Below are 21,329 nucleotides of genomic sequence, written 5' to 3' on the forward strand. Positions count from 1 at the left end.
ATGATCTCATTTCTTTATTTTTACTTCACCACCGTAAAAGCTTCCACATGTTTTTTCGGTTGAGGTGTACAGGTCGCATGAGTTGTAGGGTAAAAGGTTTTAAATGATTTATCTTGGTCTCACCCAAAAAAAAAAAAAAAAATAGCATATGAACAAGGGTGTGTAGACTTTTTCTATCCACTGTGAGTCTGCAACATTGTTGGAACATTACTAGTTGCTGCGTGTCCAACTGAATTATTGAAGCGGCGACAATGCTGCACGGCTTTCATTTGCCACATTAAATATTGAAGGTGCATTGTTACGTAATGCAAACATTGGTTTATTGAAGAGAAAAACGTGTGAGCGAAATGCGTCGACGGCTCACGAGCATTGCTACTCGTGGTGAAATTCAAAAACTTGTACACGACCGACACCATTTTACAGTCAAATGTTATATAATACTTCTAGTTTGATACATTCTTTCTGTAATAAACTATTAAGTGCTTTTGTATTGTTCATAGAGTTGCAAAATTGCAGACACTTTTCAAAGTTGGGAATGAAAATTTCCCAACCCTAATTATCTGTACATTAAATCTTCACTGTCCACTTCTTCAGACCTCCCAGTCGTCATCATCCGTCGTCGTTTGCGGGGCGGGAAGCGGTGGGATGACGTCAGACATTCTCGCAAACGCTCCTCCTGTGCTGGCGGGGGGGTCGGTCGAATCCCCGCCTACCGGGCCCTTCCCAGAAATACCTGAAGAAAGAGAGGATGGGTCATTTTCATCTCCGCCAAATAGGCATCACGCTTGCGTTTTTCTGTGTACCTTTCCTGCGCATGGCGAGTTTGTTGAAGAGATCGGACATGAAGTCCCCGCCGGTAGTTCCTGCTACGACTGCTCAGAGATGACAAATAACAAGCATTTGTTAAGCGATTGTCTGACTCTGATAACAGACGTCGTTTGCTAGTGGTGCGTGTGACATCACAGGTGTTTGATCTTAGTTTTACTTTGAGACAGTGTGGTCATTATCTTCGCAAACTTTTGGCTACACTTCTCAATGAAATATTATTGTAATAACCACAAAAGGGAACAACGAGAGCGACTCACGTCACTAACCCGAGTTTGCTCGCTGGTTACACTTCACTCTCAATTGCACATCGGCGACGCTAAAAGCTGCCTTTGGTGTCGCCGTGAATAAAACATGCCCCCTTCCCACCTTGTTCCTGTTCCTTCTGTTTCTTCTTCTCCATCTTGCGCTCCTTGACGTTGCGCAACTTGGCTTTGCCAATGCCGCCAGCATTGCGGATAGACTCAAGGAGGCTGGCTCGGCCATCTGAGGGCTGGACCACCTCGCTGGGTGCCACAGAAACTGGGCCTATGGAGTCAGGGGAAAAAAGGTGAGGGAGTGTTTGGAATGGTTAAATTAATCTCATGAAGCTTGATTAGGTCTGGGTGATCTTGACTTTAAAAAAAAAGACAAAAGAAGAATCATGTTTTCTTTTTTGGGGGGATGTAATTTTTGGTATTTTTTTTCCACATTCTGGCAATAAAAAATAGCCTTTTCCGCTTGAGCAAGATCTTTCATCAACTTACCTGCACACAGAAATACCGCAATAGAAATCTATGTATATTTTCCTTAAAAAAAATACAATCGATTATCACCCAGCCCTACGCTTGATGTAGAGTTCTTTCTTTAATGATTGCCAAACCTGAACTTGGAACTTCGACTCCGTCTGAAGTGGTTTCTGCAGGAAGCAGCGGAGGGGGTGGCGGAGGAGGTGGACCTGCGGCAGTGGCAGGTGCAGGAGGAGGAGGAGGTGGCGGCGGCGGCGGAGGAGGAGGAGGGAGAACGCTAGGATGAAGCCCACCTAAAACAGGATGTGGTCAGTCAAGGAACACTTTGGCTGGTTTCACACTTTCTCCGACTATTTCAATACTTGCGCTGTCCTCCGAGAAGGCCGGAAGCTCAGGAATGATGTGCGTGGGTCCCGATGGGGCGAAGCCGGGACCCAGGTCGGCGCTGTAGGACAAGTCGTCGGCGATGCCCGGCAGGTCTGGCAGATATGACGGCACGTCAATCTCTGGCACCTGACCCAAGTCTGGCACGTAGAAGTAGTTCTCTGCCGTCTGTCAAAACATCGTCGACCATCTTCAAAGCACAGCTTTGAAATATCATCCTGGATTGGATATGGGAATGGATAATGGGAAGATTTTTGCTCCCAATTGGCCAGGATTAATGGCATCCACCATTCATTTCAATTCCATTTATATCAATGGGGAAAGTTGATTTTATACATAAATGAGTTTCTGCCCAGCCCCATTCGAGTTTTTGGTTAGGGAGTCTCAATACTCTGGGGAAAAAGGCCGTTCTCAGTTACCAGTCTCTCAAGCTGCTCTCTCTTTGTGATGGACAACGGAGCGTCAAAAGGTTTCTCCTCTTTTTCTGTCTCGATGGTCGTGTGCGTCTTGATCACAGCTCCCGCCAGAGGATCGAGGAAGACGTACTTCTTGTAGCTTTAACACATAATGGAAGGAGGGAATTAAACAATGTGTTTTGTATTTTATGTGCTTACGTGATGCAAATTAGGGACAAATATTTTGTTTTTGTACTGAAGTCGATTTTTCAGTTCGCTGTACTTTTGAGTATTTACGGTACTTCACGACTGTCCGTGTGTGCATGTGTGCGTGCACGTGGACTCACAGGTTTTCGGTGGTGTTGAAGAGCAACAACGAGCTGACGGAGGAGATGTTACGTGGCAGGCTGCCCAGCCCTTCTTCCGTCTCATCCTCTGACTTCTTCTTGTTGCCGGCACACACAGGGAAGTAGACCAGCTTCTCCTGCCAGGGAGACAAACAACGGGAGATGAGGTGACTTTTATCAATTCTGCTAGCAAATGTTTCTGTGGAACCTATTGAAGTATTTGATGAAAAACAAATATCATTGTGAATTTTTGTGCCCTCTCTACAACACCCAATCACACTGCAACTTTTAAAGTGTCATGTCAGTGTTGAAGTAGCTCGCGTTAGCCATATTTTTTTGGCCATGTTTTATTCCAGAAAATGTAATAGCATGAAAGTTAAAGAAAAAACATGAAAGTAAAATTTTAACAAATATTTTCTTTTTAATCATACAATTTGAAGGCTAATGGTGGAAGTAGGCCAACATTAGGCTTCCTTTGCTCTTTCAATGCTATTTATTGTTTAAATAATAATCTTCAACATTGAAAGCCAACACTGACACTAATTGCAGAAGCTAGTGTTGAACCGAACATTGGAAGCTCTGTTCAAAGTAACCTAGAAGCTAACATTGGAAGCTAACTCTAGAAGCTAACTCTAGATTTCAATGCTGAAAGCTAACATGGAAAGCTAACATTAGAGGTAACAACGGAAGCTAACTTGGGACTTTAATGGTGGAAGCTTTTGTTGAAGTTAATGTTGAGAGCTAACATTAGAGCATTCTTTGAAAGCTTACATTGGTGCTAACATTGGAAGCTAACATTGACCTTCCTTAGCTCTAACACTGATGGTGACATTGGAAGCTAACTTAAGACGGCCACGTTAAAAGTAACGCTTCAGCAAACGTGAGGTATTTCTAAAGGTCATGGAAACTAATTTTGGAATCTAAAGATAAAAAGTTGTTTGCAAAATAGGTATTTATAAATGATAATATTTGTCACGGAGTCACAAATGTTACAAAATAGGGAATAAGAAAGAAGGAATAGTACTTTTAAGCGTTGTAAAGTGGCAACAGACCCCAACGTCCTCACACTTAAATTAAAAAAAAAAATCTATAAGCTATTTATTTTTAAGGCTAATGTAAGATGACTTCGAATTATATTAAAGTGTTTTATGACCATAGTTTGAAGTATATCTCCGGTTGAAACTATTAATATTCGAAATTTGAAACATTTTTAGGAGGCAAGGAATCGCAAAATTGTTGTCATTTCGGTCAGAGCTTGGTTCCAAACCCCTGTAAATTGTGAAGGTTCACTGGAAAAGTCCAGGTAAATGCAGGCAGAACTGAAACAGATGTTTCTCCATGTGGGGAAACTGAATAATGCATGTGTGCACCAAAGGAAATTGCACAATGTGTTTTCTTCTGTCTCGAGACAAGACACTTGGAAAAATCTTATTACAAAACAAAGCAGTGCTACCGATGGAAACACTGTATGTGTTTCTTTTTCTTAAATGGCAAATGGAGTTCACTGATATCGCGCTTTATCTAGGGAGACATATTGTGCATTTTTGCTCCCAATTTAAAACAGTTCCCGGGTGTCTCAACATCAGGAATTCTAGTACTTTTCACTCTCTTTAGAGCCTTGCTGAAATCAGCCTGTTTAGAGGGAGTTCAAAAAAGCCACTGTTCAGACCCAGAGTATGGCTTTCATTACCATGACAACTCGGGACCAAGCTACTTAAAACAAAGCAAGCACAAACTGCTGTGTTCATGTGAGCCCCCATAAACAAACATGGATTGGTTTTTCACTTCTGATGGCAGCACTTAATGACCAAGCCACCAACTTATACCTGTCATTTTGAGCGTCTAGATACAACGGACACATTCCCAAACAATTCCCAACCACCATGTTCACAACTTCACTCAACATTCGTATGTGCCGCTTATCAGAAATTAACACCAATCTGCACATCCAAACAACACTACAGCTTTACTTATTTTGGCTTTGACATGATAGACGTCATCGCGTAGTCCATCTATCGCTTGAAAATGAGAAAGCCTCACCCAGCCTAGTTTCCAAATCATGGGTGGAGAAACTTGGTGTGGCAGTTGTATTTTGGAAATTAACTGCTGTGTCACATCATAATCTAATAGAATTAATCGCAGACACATTCACATTAGGGGGAAGTAGGGAGATGACCTGTAGAGTCTTCTCATCGAAGGGTCGAAGTTTGTTCTGTATTCTTTGTCGAGGGCGGGCTTGCGATGAAGGGTCGGAGGCTCCGGTGAAGATAGACAAGTAGTCCTGGAGTCGGTCTGGGGCCGGGTACTTGGCACTGGAGAAAACCTAGAAAGAGAGAACTTTTTAAAGGAGACATTTAATCTGTTCTCCCCCACTCCTTGAAACCTTTTCCAGATGTCTATTTTCATTGTTTCTCTGACAACCAGGGAAAAAGATAGGGGTGTGTGACGAGGATAGTGGCTCCTTGTGGCATAGCAGCTCAGAATGTTCAGGGAAAAAAAAGTGTTTGTCCTGCATGTAATAAATCCAATCAAAAATGAATTGCTCTTGTTAACTAAAGGTTGAGCAGATTTCAAAACTATGGCGTCGGATGTTTCTCTTCCAACGCCACTGAAGAAGTCAGCTTTACAGTCACGTCTGCCCAACTCAAGAGTGTGTTTTTTCCATTTGTTTAGACTTTACCTTGGTGGCTTTTTTACTGCCTTTGATCCGGTCAACACGAGCCTGAACCAGTCGGATCCGGTCGTTGACGTTCTGCAGTTGGCAGCGATTTTTCTCGACACTTTCGGACACTCTATAAACACCACACGAGGCCAAAAAATATCTCAGTTCTTTTTAGAAACTGAGTTCCTGAAACTTGAATGTTGATAATTGTATGCAAAATTGTGTGGAGCTTACCTCCGAAAGATGTCAGTAGATATGGTTTCCAGGAGGAACAATGCATCTGCTATCTGGTGAACAGCCTCCTCTCTTCTCAAGTCTGGCTGGATGAGAGGCACTGAGTACACCTGACCCTCCAGGCAGAGCTTCTGGGTCATTCTGCATTACAAAGGGTAAAACAAACCAGAGGTGAAGTCAACATGGGTCACATCATCTTCATGTTACCTGGTTATGACAGTGAAAAAACACACACCAGCGTAGGTGTGTAAGAGTGGAAACCCTACGAAGTGCTCATGTGTGGGTGTTTTAGGTGCGACAGAGCGTACATGCGACAGTAGCAAGTACGAGTCTTCAGGGAAATGCACATTGGGTTCATCAGCTCATTTCATTAGCATTCGCACTCAACTGACTCTCACATGACTGTAGCAGCAACAACACATGATCCCGTAAGAGTATTTCGGTATGTCAACCCTTTAAATGCATAATCGAACGTTTAAACGGACAATACACACTCATATCGAACGAATTAAAAAAAATAACATACCGTTCATATTATACTTTTTACACTATCGTGGCGATCAAAGCTTATGAACGTTACAGTAATTGGAAAGAAACGCTTTATCAGTCACATTGCAAAAACAATTTGAAAACTACGCCATATGAAAAACAAAATCCTTACCTGACCATTGATTTAGTGTAATTGCTAACACATTTGTATATGGAAAACCGCTATGCTAACAGCACTAGCAAAACAACGGTAGGTTTACTTCCGCGTCCACGTGCCATGTGACTTCACGATTCTTCATGTTGCGTTCAGTTACCTTCGGAAATGTTTTTGGCAGTTGAACCAAGATGCACGAGGCAAAGGCGACATAATAGTTACACTGGAAATGACATTAAAAAAACCCACGTTCTTACAAGTTCCAGGCCATGTATGTGGAGGGTCAAAACTAGGTTAACGCGAGCAAAACAATTCTCCCTTCACTTGAGCGTCTACGTGTCACGTTATTTTTACTTTGCACGTCTACTTAACGATGTGAGTACTTTTTAGTCACCTTCGAACATGCGTAAGCACGTTTTGTGGCCGATGTGTAACCTTCAGGTGCTGCTTTGATGTCTCACCGCCTGTAGGGTTCGTGTTTGTCCTGAAGTTTGATCGTGCCTGTGCATCAGTGCCTCCTTCTCCTCCTCCTCTTTCCTCTCCCCCCTCCCTTCCATCACAGCTGGATCTAGTTCCTCTCTTCAGCACCTCTCAGCGCAGTGAGAGAGGGAGACAGGAGGGAGGGAGCAGGAGGCGAGCACTGTCGCTACATCCTTCAAAGAGACGAAAAAACAACAACAACGCAAGGAGAGCTCGTCTCTGTACATCCTCCCTCTCCTCCGCGTCCTTTTTGCCCCTCTCTTTCTGGCCATTGTCCGAGCCTCGTGTGTAGGATGAGCTCCAGCCTGCTGGAAAATCCGGTGCAAGCGATCTTGTACCTGCGGGAGCTCACCACAATTGTGCAGAACCAGCAAAGTCTCATCCAGACGCAGCGCTCCCGCATCGAGGAGCTGGACCGGCGGGTGGATGAGCTCATCGGGGAGAACAGGCACCTGCGAGATGTCCGCGTGCAGCAACATCAGCATCCTTACCCCGCTTACGCTCACCACCTCCTCCATCATCACCATCAGCTTCACCCCGACGTGGGCTGCCTCCATCACCTCCACCTCGCTCAGGACCCCCAGACCAAGAGCTCCGCGACGAGCTCCGCGCCGGAGCAAGCGGCTGCACCGGCACAGCAAGTCGACGGGGCCGCGGTGGTCCAGCCTCCTTCCGCGGAGCCTCTGGACCCGGGGGAAATGCAGCTGGTTCCGGCCGAGCCGACCACGAATTCACCGGTCGAAAGCGAGCCGGAGAACGGCGGGAGTTGCAGCGGCTGCCGCTCCTTGGTTCCGATGACCCCGACTACCCTGTGTCGGTCGCTGGCTCTCGCCAAGACATCCGAGTGAGTTCATACGCATACAATTAATGCATTAAAATACAAATGGGCTGTATCCCATTGCTTCACATCCCAACAAGATTATCCCCTTACTTTTATTTTGTAGTTGACCAAAAATGTTGTTTTTATCATTATTATCATCATTAGCCTCAACGCACATTGAGCGATGCTCAGTTTGAAAAAATACGTTTGAACATTTTGTGCGCGTGTGTGTGTGTGTGTGCGACGTGCGTGCGTGTGTGTGTGTGTGGGCGCGCGCCCGTGTGTTTGTGTGAAAGAGAGAGAAAGAGAGAGGTGGATTATTTAAAAGCAAAACTGGATCATTACGTAACAAACAGCTGTGAGCCTGCTTATATATTTGCTATGCATAAGCCTGTAATGTATGTGATTGTGTGAAGCATTTGTCTGTCGTGCATGTATGTTGTTAAAATGTGTGCCTTTGTGTGTAATCCACTAGTTTGCGTGCGTGCGTGTGTGTGTGTGTGTGTGTGTGTGTGTGTGTCTCGCTCTCTCTGTCTCTATCTATCTATCTATCTAGAAATATTCAGGATGTTTAATGCTTGCATATGTGTCTACATTTGTAATGTATTAAAGTGTGTGTGCGTGTGTGTGTGTTGTACATGCATGAGTGAATGTGGGTCCTATAGGTGTTTGTGACGTATGCTTACGTGTGTGTGTGCGCGCGTGTGTGTGTGTGTGTGTGTGTGTGTGTGTGGGCAGCCTGGCGAGTGATGTGATGCGCTGCGTCCACGCTGCTGCTTGCCGTTAATGAATGTGCGGCTTGTTCAGGTCTCATGGGGCAACTGACGGGCCTCTGATGTTTTCCTGTTAGATGAGACCCACGTGCACCACGTGACCGTGAGCACCCCCATCACACCACTTCCCCTGGCATCATTGTACATCACTACATTATCTAATGAGAGGAAGGTACTCTTTTTTTAGCTTCTATAACACATTTGTCAAAAGTCTCGCGGGCCATTTGCAGCACGCCATCCATATTTTAGCACCCTGCTGCATGTTGCTGGCGTCACAATTTGGTATAATTTTCCACATATCCATTACATTGGTCATTCCACATGTGTGGGTGTTATTTTTTAAAATATATTATTGCCCAATCTAAAATGTTGAAAAATGCTGTGCGCCGTTTGACGTTTTGGTGGTCTCCTGAAAAGTGATGATTTTTGAGGTACAAGAATACTAAAAATAATAACTGATATGGCCCACCACACTATTTAAAACAAATATGGTGGTTTGGGGGAACAGCATGAAAAATGTGGGTGTCAGAAAAGTGAGGGCGTGAGATCTAAAACAGGCAGGATATGGCTCTTGAAGAACCGGAGTTTCCTACCCCTGGCCTGCCACGATGCTAAGCTCATTTCCATGCTTTCCAGTAACTTTTATATTACCGTTGCCCTAAGTGATATGGCCACCACATATATGCATGCACGCCCTTTGATGGGAAAGCCGCCCCTGCTAACATGGTTGCCATTTGTAGGCACATCTATTAGCCACCTCCAGTCTACTGTACAGTATATCCGTGACAATACATCTACCTGTTCTGTTGGATGAACCTCAGCGCTGTGTACTGGTGCTGCGGTGAATTGCGGCCAATTGTAGAACTAACAGACTTTGACAGCCGCTGTACAAAAGTGTGGTTTGAGTCACTGGACACAGTTTTTTTTGTTGTTGTTTTTTTGGATCTTATTTCTAGACATGCAAAGACGCAAAAAATTAAAATAACTATAGCTAGCTGTCTGACACTTACTAGCTAGCTAGATGGATGGATAGATAAATTCGAAATTGTAGTGCAATTAGTCATTGTGGATCCACAGCTTATGGAAGCTTGTGTACCCTCAAAGTGTTTCTTGGAAATGGAAGGGAGTTGAAAATGTTTGTTTTAAAATTTTCTGAATGAAAGATGACAGCATGGCTTTGAATCCCCTAACACCATTTGTTGCATCATGCTTTTTTTTTTTAAATCTCTGCCTCACATTTGAAGCTCACCGGGTTCCGCCACTCACTTCCTCAATGACTACCTATCAATAAAGAAATGTCAAGCAGACCCTCACACTCACTCACACAACACTTGAAAGAGATAGTTCGAGTGTGTTGAGGATTTTTCTTCATATAGTGTCAAAAGAGCCCTTCTCTGTTGGAGTCAAATACTGCTGGAGAATGACAACAACAACATCGTGTCTTGTACTGTTGCTAAAACACACCTACTTGTAGTGTACTACTCCCGCTGCTTACTACTAAAAGACTACTATGACTTGTGTGATTTACTACTATTACTACTTCTCCAATGACTCTACTAGTATAACTAAACAATCTACTACTACCACTGCCATCAATACTACTACTCAGGGTAGTCGTCTACTACTCCTACGTCTACATTACTATTACTGTACTACTACTACAGTACTTGTAATCATCATCATCATCATCATCACAATGAATAAAAATAAAAGTATAACTACTATTACTCCTCCTCCTATAGTATTATTACTCTAATCATACTAGTCTATGACTCCTACCTGTTATGTTCCGAGTGGATCCCACAAACATAAACTGGTAAAAAAAAAAAAATACCAGAAAAATGCGAAACAAACCAGAGTCGTGAACAAAAGGCGTAATAATCAGACAGCCAATTGTCGGTGTGGCACAGTCTTTAAAGGCAGCTGGTAAAAAGATGCATGAATACAGACAGGTGTGTCTCATGACGCCACCTAGTGGAGACAAACAAAAACAGGGTCATGACACTACCACTCCTCAACTTTGACGACATTACTACTTCTGGTAATATAGCAATCCTACTATACTCTTCTATTATTACCACACTACTACTACTACTATGACTGCTACTACTAAACAGCCAAATACTACTATGACTGTTATTGCCACTGCTTTTAGTATACGACTCCAACCTGTCCTCATCTTTTACGACACTACTTTACTATTCTATTAATCACAATACTGATAATGCACTTCTCCTATTGTAGTCTGCACCTCCTACTACTACTTTCACTCTCCTACTACTGCTATACTGTACATCTATTTCTACCACAAGGCTACTACTACAACTATTTGTCTACTACCGCTACTAATACCACGACTATTGCGCTACTTTGCGTCTAGTACTACAACTTTACGATGTCACGGATATACAGGACTTCATGAACTACGACTATGTTGAATAAATAATGCCTTTCACAGGACTCAAAAATCACTCTTGCACTGACAAAATGTAGCCAAATTATTAGAAACATCTGCCGGCGTAATGTTCTTCTATCCCAAACGCCAACCTCAACAATACATGTACAGTACAACAGTACATGTTGATGCATGAAAAGCTCTCTGTCAAGGAAAATATGGCATTGATATTTTTTATGACGATCTCTGGGTTCGATTATGTGGCGAGGTGTTTCTAATGAAGCGGCCTGTTGGCCTCACACCCCGCATGCGCCTATCAGTGTGTCTCCATCGAAATGACACGTGGACTGGTGTGTAATCTTTTTTTGGCAGCGTGTTTGTATATCTTGCATTGTTGCCAGTGTTGCCGGTGCACGTGTATGCACCCTGGGGGGTTTGCAGGGAAGAAAGAGGTTCAGAGAAAGGATTCTCTCCCCTCTCTTTCCAGCTGAGCCTTCCCTATCTGGCCCACTTAGCCCGTGGAGCGAACGGTAATCAGCCATTCTTAGGATGGGAGGGGGGTGGGGGGGAGCGAGAAATAGAAGATGCACGCTCAGTAACACTCTTTGATGGAAGCCTCCTCGGAGGAGGTTTGCGGAAGGAGCTTGAGGCTGACTTTGGAGTGGACCAGCTCAGGTGCAGGGAGAGGACCATGCAGGAAAGGGAAGAAAAGGAAGCGTGGGCTACATTTAGGGTGAGCTGTCGGCTCGCTTTATCTTTTCTGAACAAACAGTCCACGCCAAGGGACTGAGGGACATCCCGTGGTGTTAAGGGAAGGTGCACAAAATGTACTGGCGTCATCCTGAGCCTGAGTTGCAAGAGAGCCTCTTGGCAAGCGACTGATGACTGAACATACTGCACTTGAAGTAGCGGTATAAAAGAGCAAGGCCGTGTAGGCATGACGGCAACACTGGCCGACAGCAGAAGGCGCGTACTCTTAAAATATTCACCTGCTCTATTTGTACGCCGCCTTGGCTGCGGAAGGCCATTATGTGTTCGGTTTTTCATAAACAAATAAATGGATGGGAGAGCGTCTCTGTGTCAGACAGCCACCATGACCACAAATAAAACAACAAAAAATGAGCAGGAATTGAGATCTTATACGACAATTCCCTCACTAATGATCAACGTTTGCTTTTCAAATTACGGTGGCATCTCTGTCAAGGGATGCTGGCTTAATTTCTCCCACGGGAAATCACTGAAATGGGCAGCACCGCCAACTGCGAGTTAGCATGTCTACTTCATAGTTCTGAGGTTGGAAGTTTGAATACCAGCTCCGGCCTTCCACTGTGTAGTTTGAACGAAATGTTCATAGGTGTAAATGTGAGTGCGAATGCTTGTTTGTCGATATGTCCTCAGAAATCGGGTAGCGACCAGTCCATATTGTACTCCGCCTCAAGCTCCAAATCAGATGAAACAGGCTCAAGAGAGATGGACTATCGGAAAAAAAATGGCCAAAGGAAATCCATCAGGTCTGCCTGGCAGTTCCGAGGTTCTGTGTTCTAATCTCGTTCGGAGTTTGCATGATTTTGATCTCCTTGCATGGGTTCTCCCCAGGTAGTCTTTCACTCACATTCCAAAAGCATGCATGTTAAGTTTGGAGACTTTGAAGAAGCATTTCTTATTTGATCACATCATACAGTTGAGTGACTCAAATGTACATTCATTGCGCTAGCAAGAGGAGCTTGGAGGAGGAGCTGCATGCCAAGACATGAGCATGTGATTTACATTTCATTAGAGGCTCAAAATTGTCTATTGGTGTGAATGTTAGTGTCAGTTGTCGTTTATATGTGCCCAGCAACTGGCCGCGACAAATTTGTGCTGATTCAATACAAGCCAATTAACCTTGGTCACCACACACAAACAAAAACAAACACTTGGGGCCCTGTTTTTGAGGCCAGTGCAAGTCTAGTGCAAAGTACTGCACATGGGTGTAGTTTTCTTTTTTCTTTTGGGATTTTTGTAGACAGGCACAGTTAGACACGATCATTTGCGCCGTTGTGGGGGTGAACACAAATCGATTCGTGGCCAGTCGAAGCAACAATGCTAATCTCTCGGATCAAATCCACCAAAATCGTGATCTGCCAAATTCCCAAACCTGCTAAAAACTCGACTTGCTCAGGCATGAAAATGAAGATGTGGCAGTTTTTACGCTGAGCGCACGTACGGCTGTCTACTAAAATGGAGCCCGATGTATCACGTTGACTTCCTCAGCAGCATGAGCTGACATTTCCCATATGAGTACGTTTAAGATCCCTCCCGCTTCTGTCGCTGTCTCCTCTTGATTAGACGAGTCATTTACGCTCCGTGAACGACCTCCCCAAGGGGCTTTATAAACCTCTGAAAACAGTGGTTTCATCTCAAAATTGATTTTTCTAAATCTCTTTCTGGTGCTACTCTGAGAGACATGCCAATTAAAAAAAAAAAAAAGTGAGTTAAGTGCACAGTCGAGTTATCTTAATCAAGCAAGTTAATTAACGTCAGTCAGTCAGGCAGATGAACTTGCGTGCTACCAGTGATCAGATAATTGGAATACGGCTAGTCATTAAACTACGTGTTACCTCGTAAGTATTACCCACACTTGTGTTTTTCCACTTGAGGTTGGCGGTTTAATCAAAGGCAAAAAAAAAAAAAAGAGTGAACATTTAGTCATTCTTTGGACATTTATGGTTTCGATCCTCACAATTGAAATGCTCGAGATGGATTGAGAACTGTTATATATAATGTTGGAGTCGTATTTAGCATGTCCATGTCACACTTCTAAGCTCCCAATTTTCGATTCTTGGTTCAGGCCTTCCTGTGTGGGGTGTTCATGTCCCCCCCGTGCTCGTGTGGGTTTTCTCCAGCTATGCTGACTTCCTCCCACATTCCAAAAAACATCCATGTTAGGTTCATTGTATTCTCAAAATTGTCCAAAAGTATGAACGTGTGTATGGTTGTTAGTCAAACGTATGTATGCTGCAATCGACTGCAGTGACCAGTCCAGGGGTGGTCCTCCGCCTTTCAACGTACGCACCACCCCGAACGGGACACGCACTCTTGAAAATGGCTGGATGTCTGTGTAGTTTCCTTCTGGATGTGGAAGTTGCGGAGAAAGAGAATCTTTTTATAGCTCCGACTGTCACTGTGAGTCCTGGCGTTGACTCTGACTGCCTGTCACTGTGACTTTGCGTCACATACAATATGCTGAATGCAGGTCATGAGATGCTTTTGTAGTGCAGTCAAACAAAAATACATGTATGGCGGAGAGAGCCCCGTCTCTGAAAAGTGCATCTTTTTGGTGCGAGACGTGCAGTATCCCGCAGGTGAGGCAATCCATCAAAAGTATTTACATTGATGCTTCGCCCAAACCTTTCCTGCTTGGATACTTCATAGGGCAGGAGAACGAACTAGCTCATGTTACTTCTTCATGAATATGCAAATGTATCCGCTTACACCCCAGCTTCTACTTTGACAAAAACATTTTTTTTTTGTTTTCGCACAAGTACACTTCAGTAGAAGTACAGTTCCATGTGAGTACTTTCCCGCCCTCTGTTTACAAGTACAGCTAATGGTGGCAAACCTACTGGATTACTAAACTGAAACAATCCTTCCAAAGTATTTTGGGGGTTGTCTCTAGCCGAGATATCATCGCTCAAATATGAATTAAACTGTTGTAAACTTGTATGGGAAGGGAAATAGCTGAAAGTGACCATCTGTCACACTGATTTGTGGGCAACGGCTAAATTGCAGCCCTGAGTGATGCATCGTGAGTGTCAACATCTGGACGCTGGTATCAACGCACTATAAGCATTCTCAGCCCGGAATTGACCCACATAGGGTATTTACCAAGGGATCAGTGCCAAATAATCCTGAGGAGTTTAATGAAAGTCTCTTTTTTCCGGATCTTTTGGTGTGAGCTGGTCGGAGGGACGCTGACAAAACAAACAGACCAATAAATATCCTCTCTGGTTTGCAGAAATGAGACGGTGCTGCATCAGTTCTGCTGCCCCGCTCCTGAGCATCCCGAGGCCGACGCGAGCGGGACGTCCAGGTAAGACGGATGAATTGTTTGTGAGCTACAGAATTTTTTGTTTTTGTTTTCGAATGAGTGCGTTTTGGGGAATTTTAAATTCTTTTAATTTAGACAAGGCTGCCCGGTGGTCCAGTGGTTAGCGCGTCGACCTCACAGTGCAGAGGTACCGGGTTCAATTCCAGCTCCGGCCTGCCTGTGTGGAGTTTGCATGTTTTCCCCGGGCCCGCGTGGGTTTTCTCCGGGTACTCCGGTTTCCTCCCACATTCCAAAAACATGCATGGCAGGCTGATTGAACACTCAAAATTGTCCCAAGGTGTGAGTGTCAGCGCGGATGGTTGTTCGTCTCTGTGTGCCCTGCGATTGGCTGGCAACCGGTTCAGAGTGTCCCCTGCCTCGTGAGTATAAGCGGATCGGGAAATGAATGAATGAATAATATAGACAACATGGTGAATTGTTGCAGAGTTTACCTGACGGCTGAGTAGAAGCACTTTTTACTTTCTGGACTCGGATTTGGAACCTCTGTCCTCTACTCGCGCCAATCACATTCCTGCACTCCCCACTCCCAATTGAAGAGTCCTTGTCAGCCATGACTCCACTGAGTCACCATGAGGTCTGACATTTGTATTGCAGTCAGCGGTGCACAAAACCACAATGACTATTTGACTCACTTCTGCATTACCCAGATAAGCGCGGGAGCTACGGTAGCCTGGAGGGTTAGAAAGGCCTGGACCGGAACACTAATGGATGAAGCTCATCCATTGTCATGCTTTATTTACGCTCCTTTATTCCTCTCCTTTGTTGGATTTATTGCTAAATTGTTTTCCCCTGCATTATTCACTTAGTTATCAGCATCCACTGGGTCAATTTGGGGTTTACCGTCATCAATCTCGATCAATGGAATGATCTCACCTATTGTCTCCTTATTTGTAACGGGCAACCGTCATCGTCATTGTAGGTCTCCAACATGGCCATTACATGAAAGGTTATTATCATTATGATTATACCGAATGACGTTTTGGTCTGCGTGCAGCTGACCGCACGCATCGCGGTGTGTGTGCCTGTGTGTGTGTTTGTGTTTGTGTGTGCGCACTTGTGGTCACCGATGCAGCAGCATTAAACGCTTTATAACAAATAGCCATCAGGGCCTCGAGGTTATTGAGCCTTAGTGAGAGAAACGAGAGCCGATACCGTCGATCCCCAAACGTGCCCAGCAACACGGCGATGACGCAATGGCCGTCACTGCCATAGTAACGAGGGGACGGGAAAACGAGCGATGTCGCCTTCTGCTTGGCACGTGGGTAGTTGCGGGTTTTTGTAGTACAGCGATGAGTTCATGCGTGTGTGTGCGCGGGCGTGCCTTTTCCTTTTATTTTCATTATCTTCAGAGGGCAAATTGGATTTACAGGCGGCAGTCAAAATATGCAACAACATATCAAAGTGGGGATGAGGAAATATGAATCATAATCCGGGCTGCAACGAGTGAGCTCTCGCGCCCACTTTTTCATGGCAAATCCTCAGAACGATCATTAATATTTGATATCATTAAGACGGCGCAGAGGCAGAAAAAGCACCGCAATTTGCCATCGCCCATCCATCTCGGATACCCGCTTCCAATGAGTTTAAAAGTTGAAATGAATTCGGATCATTTCACTTGGGATGTGCATGTTACACATAAAAGATGATTTGATACATGTTGTGCTCGTGATACACATACACAAAACCCCCCGCCCAAAAAACCCCCTCAGGGGCAACAAATTTTCGATCAAATCTTGAGTGGTTCAGTTCAACAAAGTATTTTAATTGCCATAAATGTCAACAATTTCTATTCTAACTTATGTTCATGCTTTAGCATATACATAGCGATATGATTCAAGGACAGCACATTTTAAAGTGGAGCCATTCGATCCCGTTCGAGTTAATGCGCTCACATCTTTTAAATCAAAGCCAATTTTCTGATTCAAATCTTTTTTTTTGTTATGCCCCTCCATTTCATTCTTACGCTTAAAGGCACAATGATTGCGAATCGCCGGTATACAGGATCAGAAGGCAAATTTCTTCCTGATCGGATTCCAGATTTAGCAGCAATTTAAAATGAACATTGAATCTCCCATCCAATGTGTTCAGAGGCTTATATTTAATCATCATTCAATCTCGTCAGATCCGATTGCAATTTGTGGAGCTTATGAGGCATCTGATGACATTCTGCTGTCTTATGTGAGAAATGTTTTTTTATTTTTCATTTTTTGGTGTGATAATTCCATCCACAATGATATCGCTCTCATGAAAAACGTTTATGATTTGGAGATATCTTTTTTTTTTTTCCATTGTGCGGTGTTGCTTTCCTTCCTCTGTTGTTGTGACCGCACTGTTACACGCATAATAATAATCAACATGAGTATATCTTTTATTATTTATCATTTGTGTCATCACATAATGAATGAATTATTATTATTGTTATTTTTACTCTATGAAGACCATTTATTTTTTTTCTTTGCAATAGTTGGCCAGGTATTTAACTGGACAAACATTATAAATATTTCTCATTTTTAGAATGGTAACATATACAATTACTTATAGCCGACTAACATTTTAGCCTAATTAATACATCACTTATATGCACTGTTGTTGAATTTATAATTAAGTTGTTTATTGTGTGAGTATGATCAAATAATTAACTGCATCATTGATAAGGTGAATTAAATAAGTACAATGCGTATGACGTAAAACAGTCATTTTAATGATGTATCTCATTTCTGTCAGAAAATTTGATCACGAATATCATGAATTAATGAACCAATATTTCATGAAATAAATCAAATATTTAATGTCTGTGTAAACAAGTGTATTTTACAAATACTACTTATATTCTGTAATTTATGAACAGATCAATAAGTATTTCATGTGATGAATAAAAATAGGTAAATTGTGCACATAAAAGAAGACATTGTTTAACATTTATGTTAAAGTTTGAATCTTATATTTTCCGGAATTTTGAATGATGTCACAAAAAAAAAATCTTTTACAAATAAAATAATTAGTTATGTACATTTTGAATTTTTACTGCAGTATTTGGAATGAAATTAATTAGAACTAGCCAACTTTTTGATAAAAGAGTTTAAAAAAAAAGTATTGTTTTTTTTGTGTAAGTGTATATATGTATGTGTCTCTTTGAATCCAAATTTTTTTGACAGCTGTATGATTGTGCCTCATGTCCCACGTGCGGTGTGTGAGTAGGTTGCGGGGAATGTCTCACGCAGCATTACGGAAGCTTTTTGCAGTCCAGATGCATAAATTGCTCAACTCTTGCGTTTTAAACCCTCTAATGTATTCTAATGTACTCTAATGTATTCTGATTTGCCACCGTCTTTCCCCGTGCGCGTCCTCCTCTGGTTTCCGCCGCGTTTCCGTTCTATTTGCGACGGAACCCGACTCGCTCCACTTCATTTGAGAGACACAAAGCTTCTCCCCTCGCCTTATTTGGTGAGTGGGATATTGGCTAGATAACAAGAACAATGGCACAATAACAAGAGGAACTCGGAGCTTAGTGGAGGGTTTTTAATCTTCCTGCTGTTGTTCGGCAATCGGTGTGTAAAAATGATCGTCATTTTGTAAATTCTACCTCAACTCAACTCAACTGTATTTATCGAGAACTTTAAAAACAACCACCGCTGTATACAAGGTGCTGTACATGGAGCAAATACCATACATACAACAATAAACAATAAAACAATAAATGAATAACAAAGACAGTGGAAAGCACAAAAACAGTCAAACTAAAATCAAGTCTGAGTCATGCCGAGTGAAAAGCCAAAGAATACAAATGAGTTTTGAGACGTGTTTTTAAAGAAGGGCAGCGAAGGGGCTTGCCGAATGCTCCGTGGGAGGTCATTCCAAAGAGAAGGACTAGCAACAGAAAAGGCTCGGTCCTCTCTGAGCCTTAGTTGGTACCTCTAATAATAATAATGTCTGGTCCGCAGACCTGAGACACCGGGCAGGTGTGTCGAGGCGGAGGAGCTCAGAGTGGTCAGGTGGAGCGAGGCCATGTCAAGATAAGATAAGAAAATCTTTATTTGTCTCACAATGGAGAAATTCCCAATTTACAGCAGCAAAATTATGAAAGATTTGAAAACAAATAATAGGATCTTAAAAAGAACTCTAAAATGTAGAGGGAGCCAGTGAAGGGATGTCAGAGTAGGAGTGTTGTGCTCCCTCTTACGAGTACCAGTCAAGAGGCGAGCAGCAGCATTCTGGACCAACTGGAGACGCTTAATGGAGGATTGGCTGACATCCAAAGTATTACAGTAATCCATTCGGGCTACGTGTGAATACACTGAATGAAGTGTTTTGAGGACAAGGATGCAGGCAATCACAATAGTGTCATGGATGTGCGTCATGGGTTGGACCTAAAAAGCAGGGAGGCAGGAGAAGCAGGGTACGCCCAACCAAATGAATTCACAAAAAACACTTACAGGGGAACACTGGAAAAAAGTAACAAACAAACAAAAACCTATGACCGAAAATGACAAATGACAGCGACAACAATCCGACAAAAGACTGTGAACGAACCCCAAGGGAACTAAATCCAAGCAAACTGACGAGACAATGGAACAGCTGGACAATACACAAAAGGGTTGAGAGAGCTGATTGGTTGACACAAGGGACCCGGATGACATGAACAGATGGCAACAAAACCAAGCAAAGAAACAAAACTATCAAACAAAACCAAATGTAATCTGAACAAAAACAGAATCATGACACAATACATTTGTCAAATGATGATCAGAGCTCGCAGGGGACATGTGATGGAAAGTTGTCTTTTTAATTGCTCGTATAAAAAGAGTCGGCTCCCTTGAGTGCCTGCCCACCCATCAAGTGTGAAATTACACAACCAAACAAATCTTTTTTTGTGAGCCGTGTATTTCCTCCAGAATGTGTCTGTGAGCGACCCTTGTCGCGATTTTGCCAAACTTCCTTCACCCATGACATGGAGACTAGGCTGGGTGAAGATCCTATATTTTCGAGTGATGGACAGACGACACGGAAATGCTATCGTAACAAAGCTAAAAACGGAGCAGATTTGCAGTCTTGTTGGATGCGCAAATTAGGCTTAGCGAACAGTTTTATCAACTCGCCACAAGTAATGATAATCTGTCAGTGATTGAGGCCCGCTCATCCCAAAATAATTAAAATATAAAAAAACAATTTACAGATGATTTGATTGATAACAAATGCATTGCAACTGAGTTGTCTATGTCAAATAAAAATAGCAATTGTCATGCAAAACCGAGATCTCTGTATCTTAGCTTCTGTGTTTGGATTGCCACTTTAGCAAAGCAAAATGTTTTACCAGTAAAAATGTGGGGTGGGAAATGGGCTTTGAGGGGGGGGGGGGGGGGGGGATCCATAACAAGCCTCTTTTAACATATCAACAATTCAACTTTTTGCTTTGTGGTGGCCTCATTTTTCATTTGGCAGATTTTCAGTGCTGATGTCGTGTAAAAGAGCAATATTTGTCTTTTGGATTAAATAAAACGGAGAGTGGGGAAGTATTAAACGCAGCCTCAATAAACCCAGTGAAAGCTGCATTAAAATAGACATTATTAATAATAGCCTTTTTTTTAAATTTAAATTTCCCCATACCCTCCAGCTTCAGCTATATTGCAGACGATTGTTTGTGAAATATCTGCAGAGGCTGATTACGTTATCTCGCTGCTTTTTATGCAAGTCATGTTTGACTTTGAAGAGATTGTCTCGCAAGTGCATGCAGACTTTCTCATTCTCTTGCTCTAATTCATGCTAAGAACACTGAGCGTTTGCACATCGCAGTAAGCGGTTGCGATGCTGTGAGAGGGACATTGTTTCCTATGTGAAGTTTACAGTGAATACAGAGTAGTGTGCCGTTTTTAAGGTGAAGTAAGCTATTCGGCTATTCGCTCCTTGGCCTATGAAGTGAACATGACCAATCCTGCCTAGCAACAAATATGACACGACGAGGAACAATAATTTTTGCTGGTTTATGTGCTGTGTTTGGGGACTACCCGGTAACTACGTTGGAGTTTGAGTCTTTGGTGACATGCAAAATCGCTTGCTTGCAACTTTGTACGCAGCTCCTCCGCAAAACTCCTCTCGCTAGCCCGATTAATATATGATTAAATCTCTCATATCCGGCAAAACCTTTCTTCAAATTGAACATATGTGGAATGTGGAAGGAAGAAAACTTGCAAACTCCACACGGCAAGAGAATCGAACACCGACCCTTCGATTGTGAGGCAGGCGCGCCAACCACTAGGGCGATCCACCGGAACGATGTCCTTCGCGAAAGATCAGAATTGTCAGTCTAGATGGGATCGTAACCATTTCCCTCCTGCCGAAATATAGATCGAATAGATAATAATACATCAGAAGGCCTTATATTATAAAACAAAATTATATGATTATACTGCAAAGGCTTGAGAGAAGATTGAAATGATTTAAATGCGGCAAACTGGGATGGGATTGTGTCCTGCTATGGTCTCCGGCAACTGCAATCATTTCCCACCTGCTGCTCCTCTCACACACACGCACACACACACGCACACGCACACACACA

The 21,329-nt window shown here is 43.1% G+C and overlaps 2 protein-coding genes across 5 annotated transcripts in view; one reads left to right on the forward strand and one right to left on the reverse strand.

The window, feature by feature from the left end:
* Position 1: 1 nt before the first annotated feature.
* Positions 2–6,776, reverse strand: washc1 (WASH complex subunit 1). Of its 2 annotated transcripts, none has more exons than XM_086110050.1 (11): positions 6,613–6,776; positions 5,576–5,716; positions 5,360–5,471; positions 4,856–5,002; positions 2,680–2,816; positions 2,357–2,492; positions 1,916–2,105; positions 1,688–1,846; positions 1,195–1,353; positions 804–872; positions 2–733 (listed from the first exon to the last, which is right to left on the reverse strand). In XM_086110050.1, the coding sequence occupies exons 2-11, from the start codon at positions 5,713–5,715 to the stop codon at positions 591–593; spliced, it is 1,392 nt and encodes a 463-aa protein (XP_085966176.1). In that variant the 5' UTR covers position 5,716; positions 6,613–6,776; the 3' UTR covers positions 2–590. The 2 variants fall into 2 exon arrangements, with proteins under 2 accessions (XP_085966176.1, XP_085966175.1); XM_086110049.1 differs by lacking the exon at positions 6,613–6,776 and adding an exon at positions 6,237–6,341.
* Positions 6,777–6,797: 21 nt separating this feature from the next.
* The window catches only part of iqsec3b (IQ motif and Sec7 domain ArfGEF 3b), a 40,812-nt gene continuing 26,280 nt past the window's right edge, over positions 6,798–21,329 (forward strand). For 2 of the 3 annotated variants that reach the window (XM_086110046.1, XM_086110045.1), the window contains exons 1-2: positions 6,798–7,542; positions 14,684–14,758. In XM_086110046.1, the coding sequence (XP_085966172.1) occupies positions 6,992–7,542; positions 14,684–14,758 (626 nt within the window). In that variant the 5' untranslated portion in view covers positions 6,798–6,991. The remainder of the gene's footprint in view (positions 7,543–14,683; positions 14,759–21,329) is intronic. The other variant, XM_086110043.1, reaches the window with a different exon arrangement.

The sequence above is a fragment of the Hippocampus guttulatus genome, chromosome 4 (genome assembly GCF_054856545.1).
Source record: "Hippocampus guttulatus isolate MCC_2025c chromosome 4, RoL_Hgut_1.0, whole genome shotgun sequence".
Taxonomy (NCBI): Eukaryota; Metazoa; Chordata; class Actinopteri; order Syngnathiformes; family Syngnathidae; genus Hippocampus; species Hippocampus guttulatus.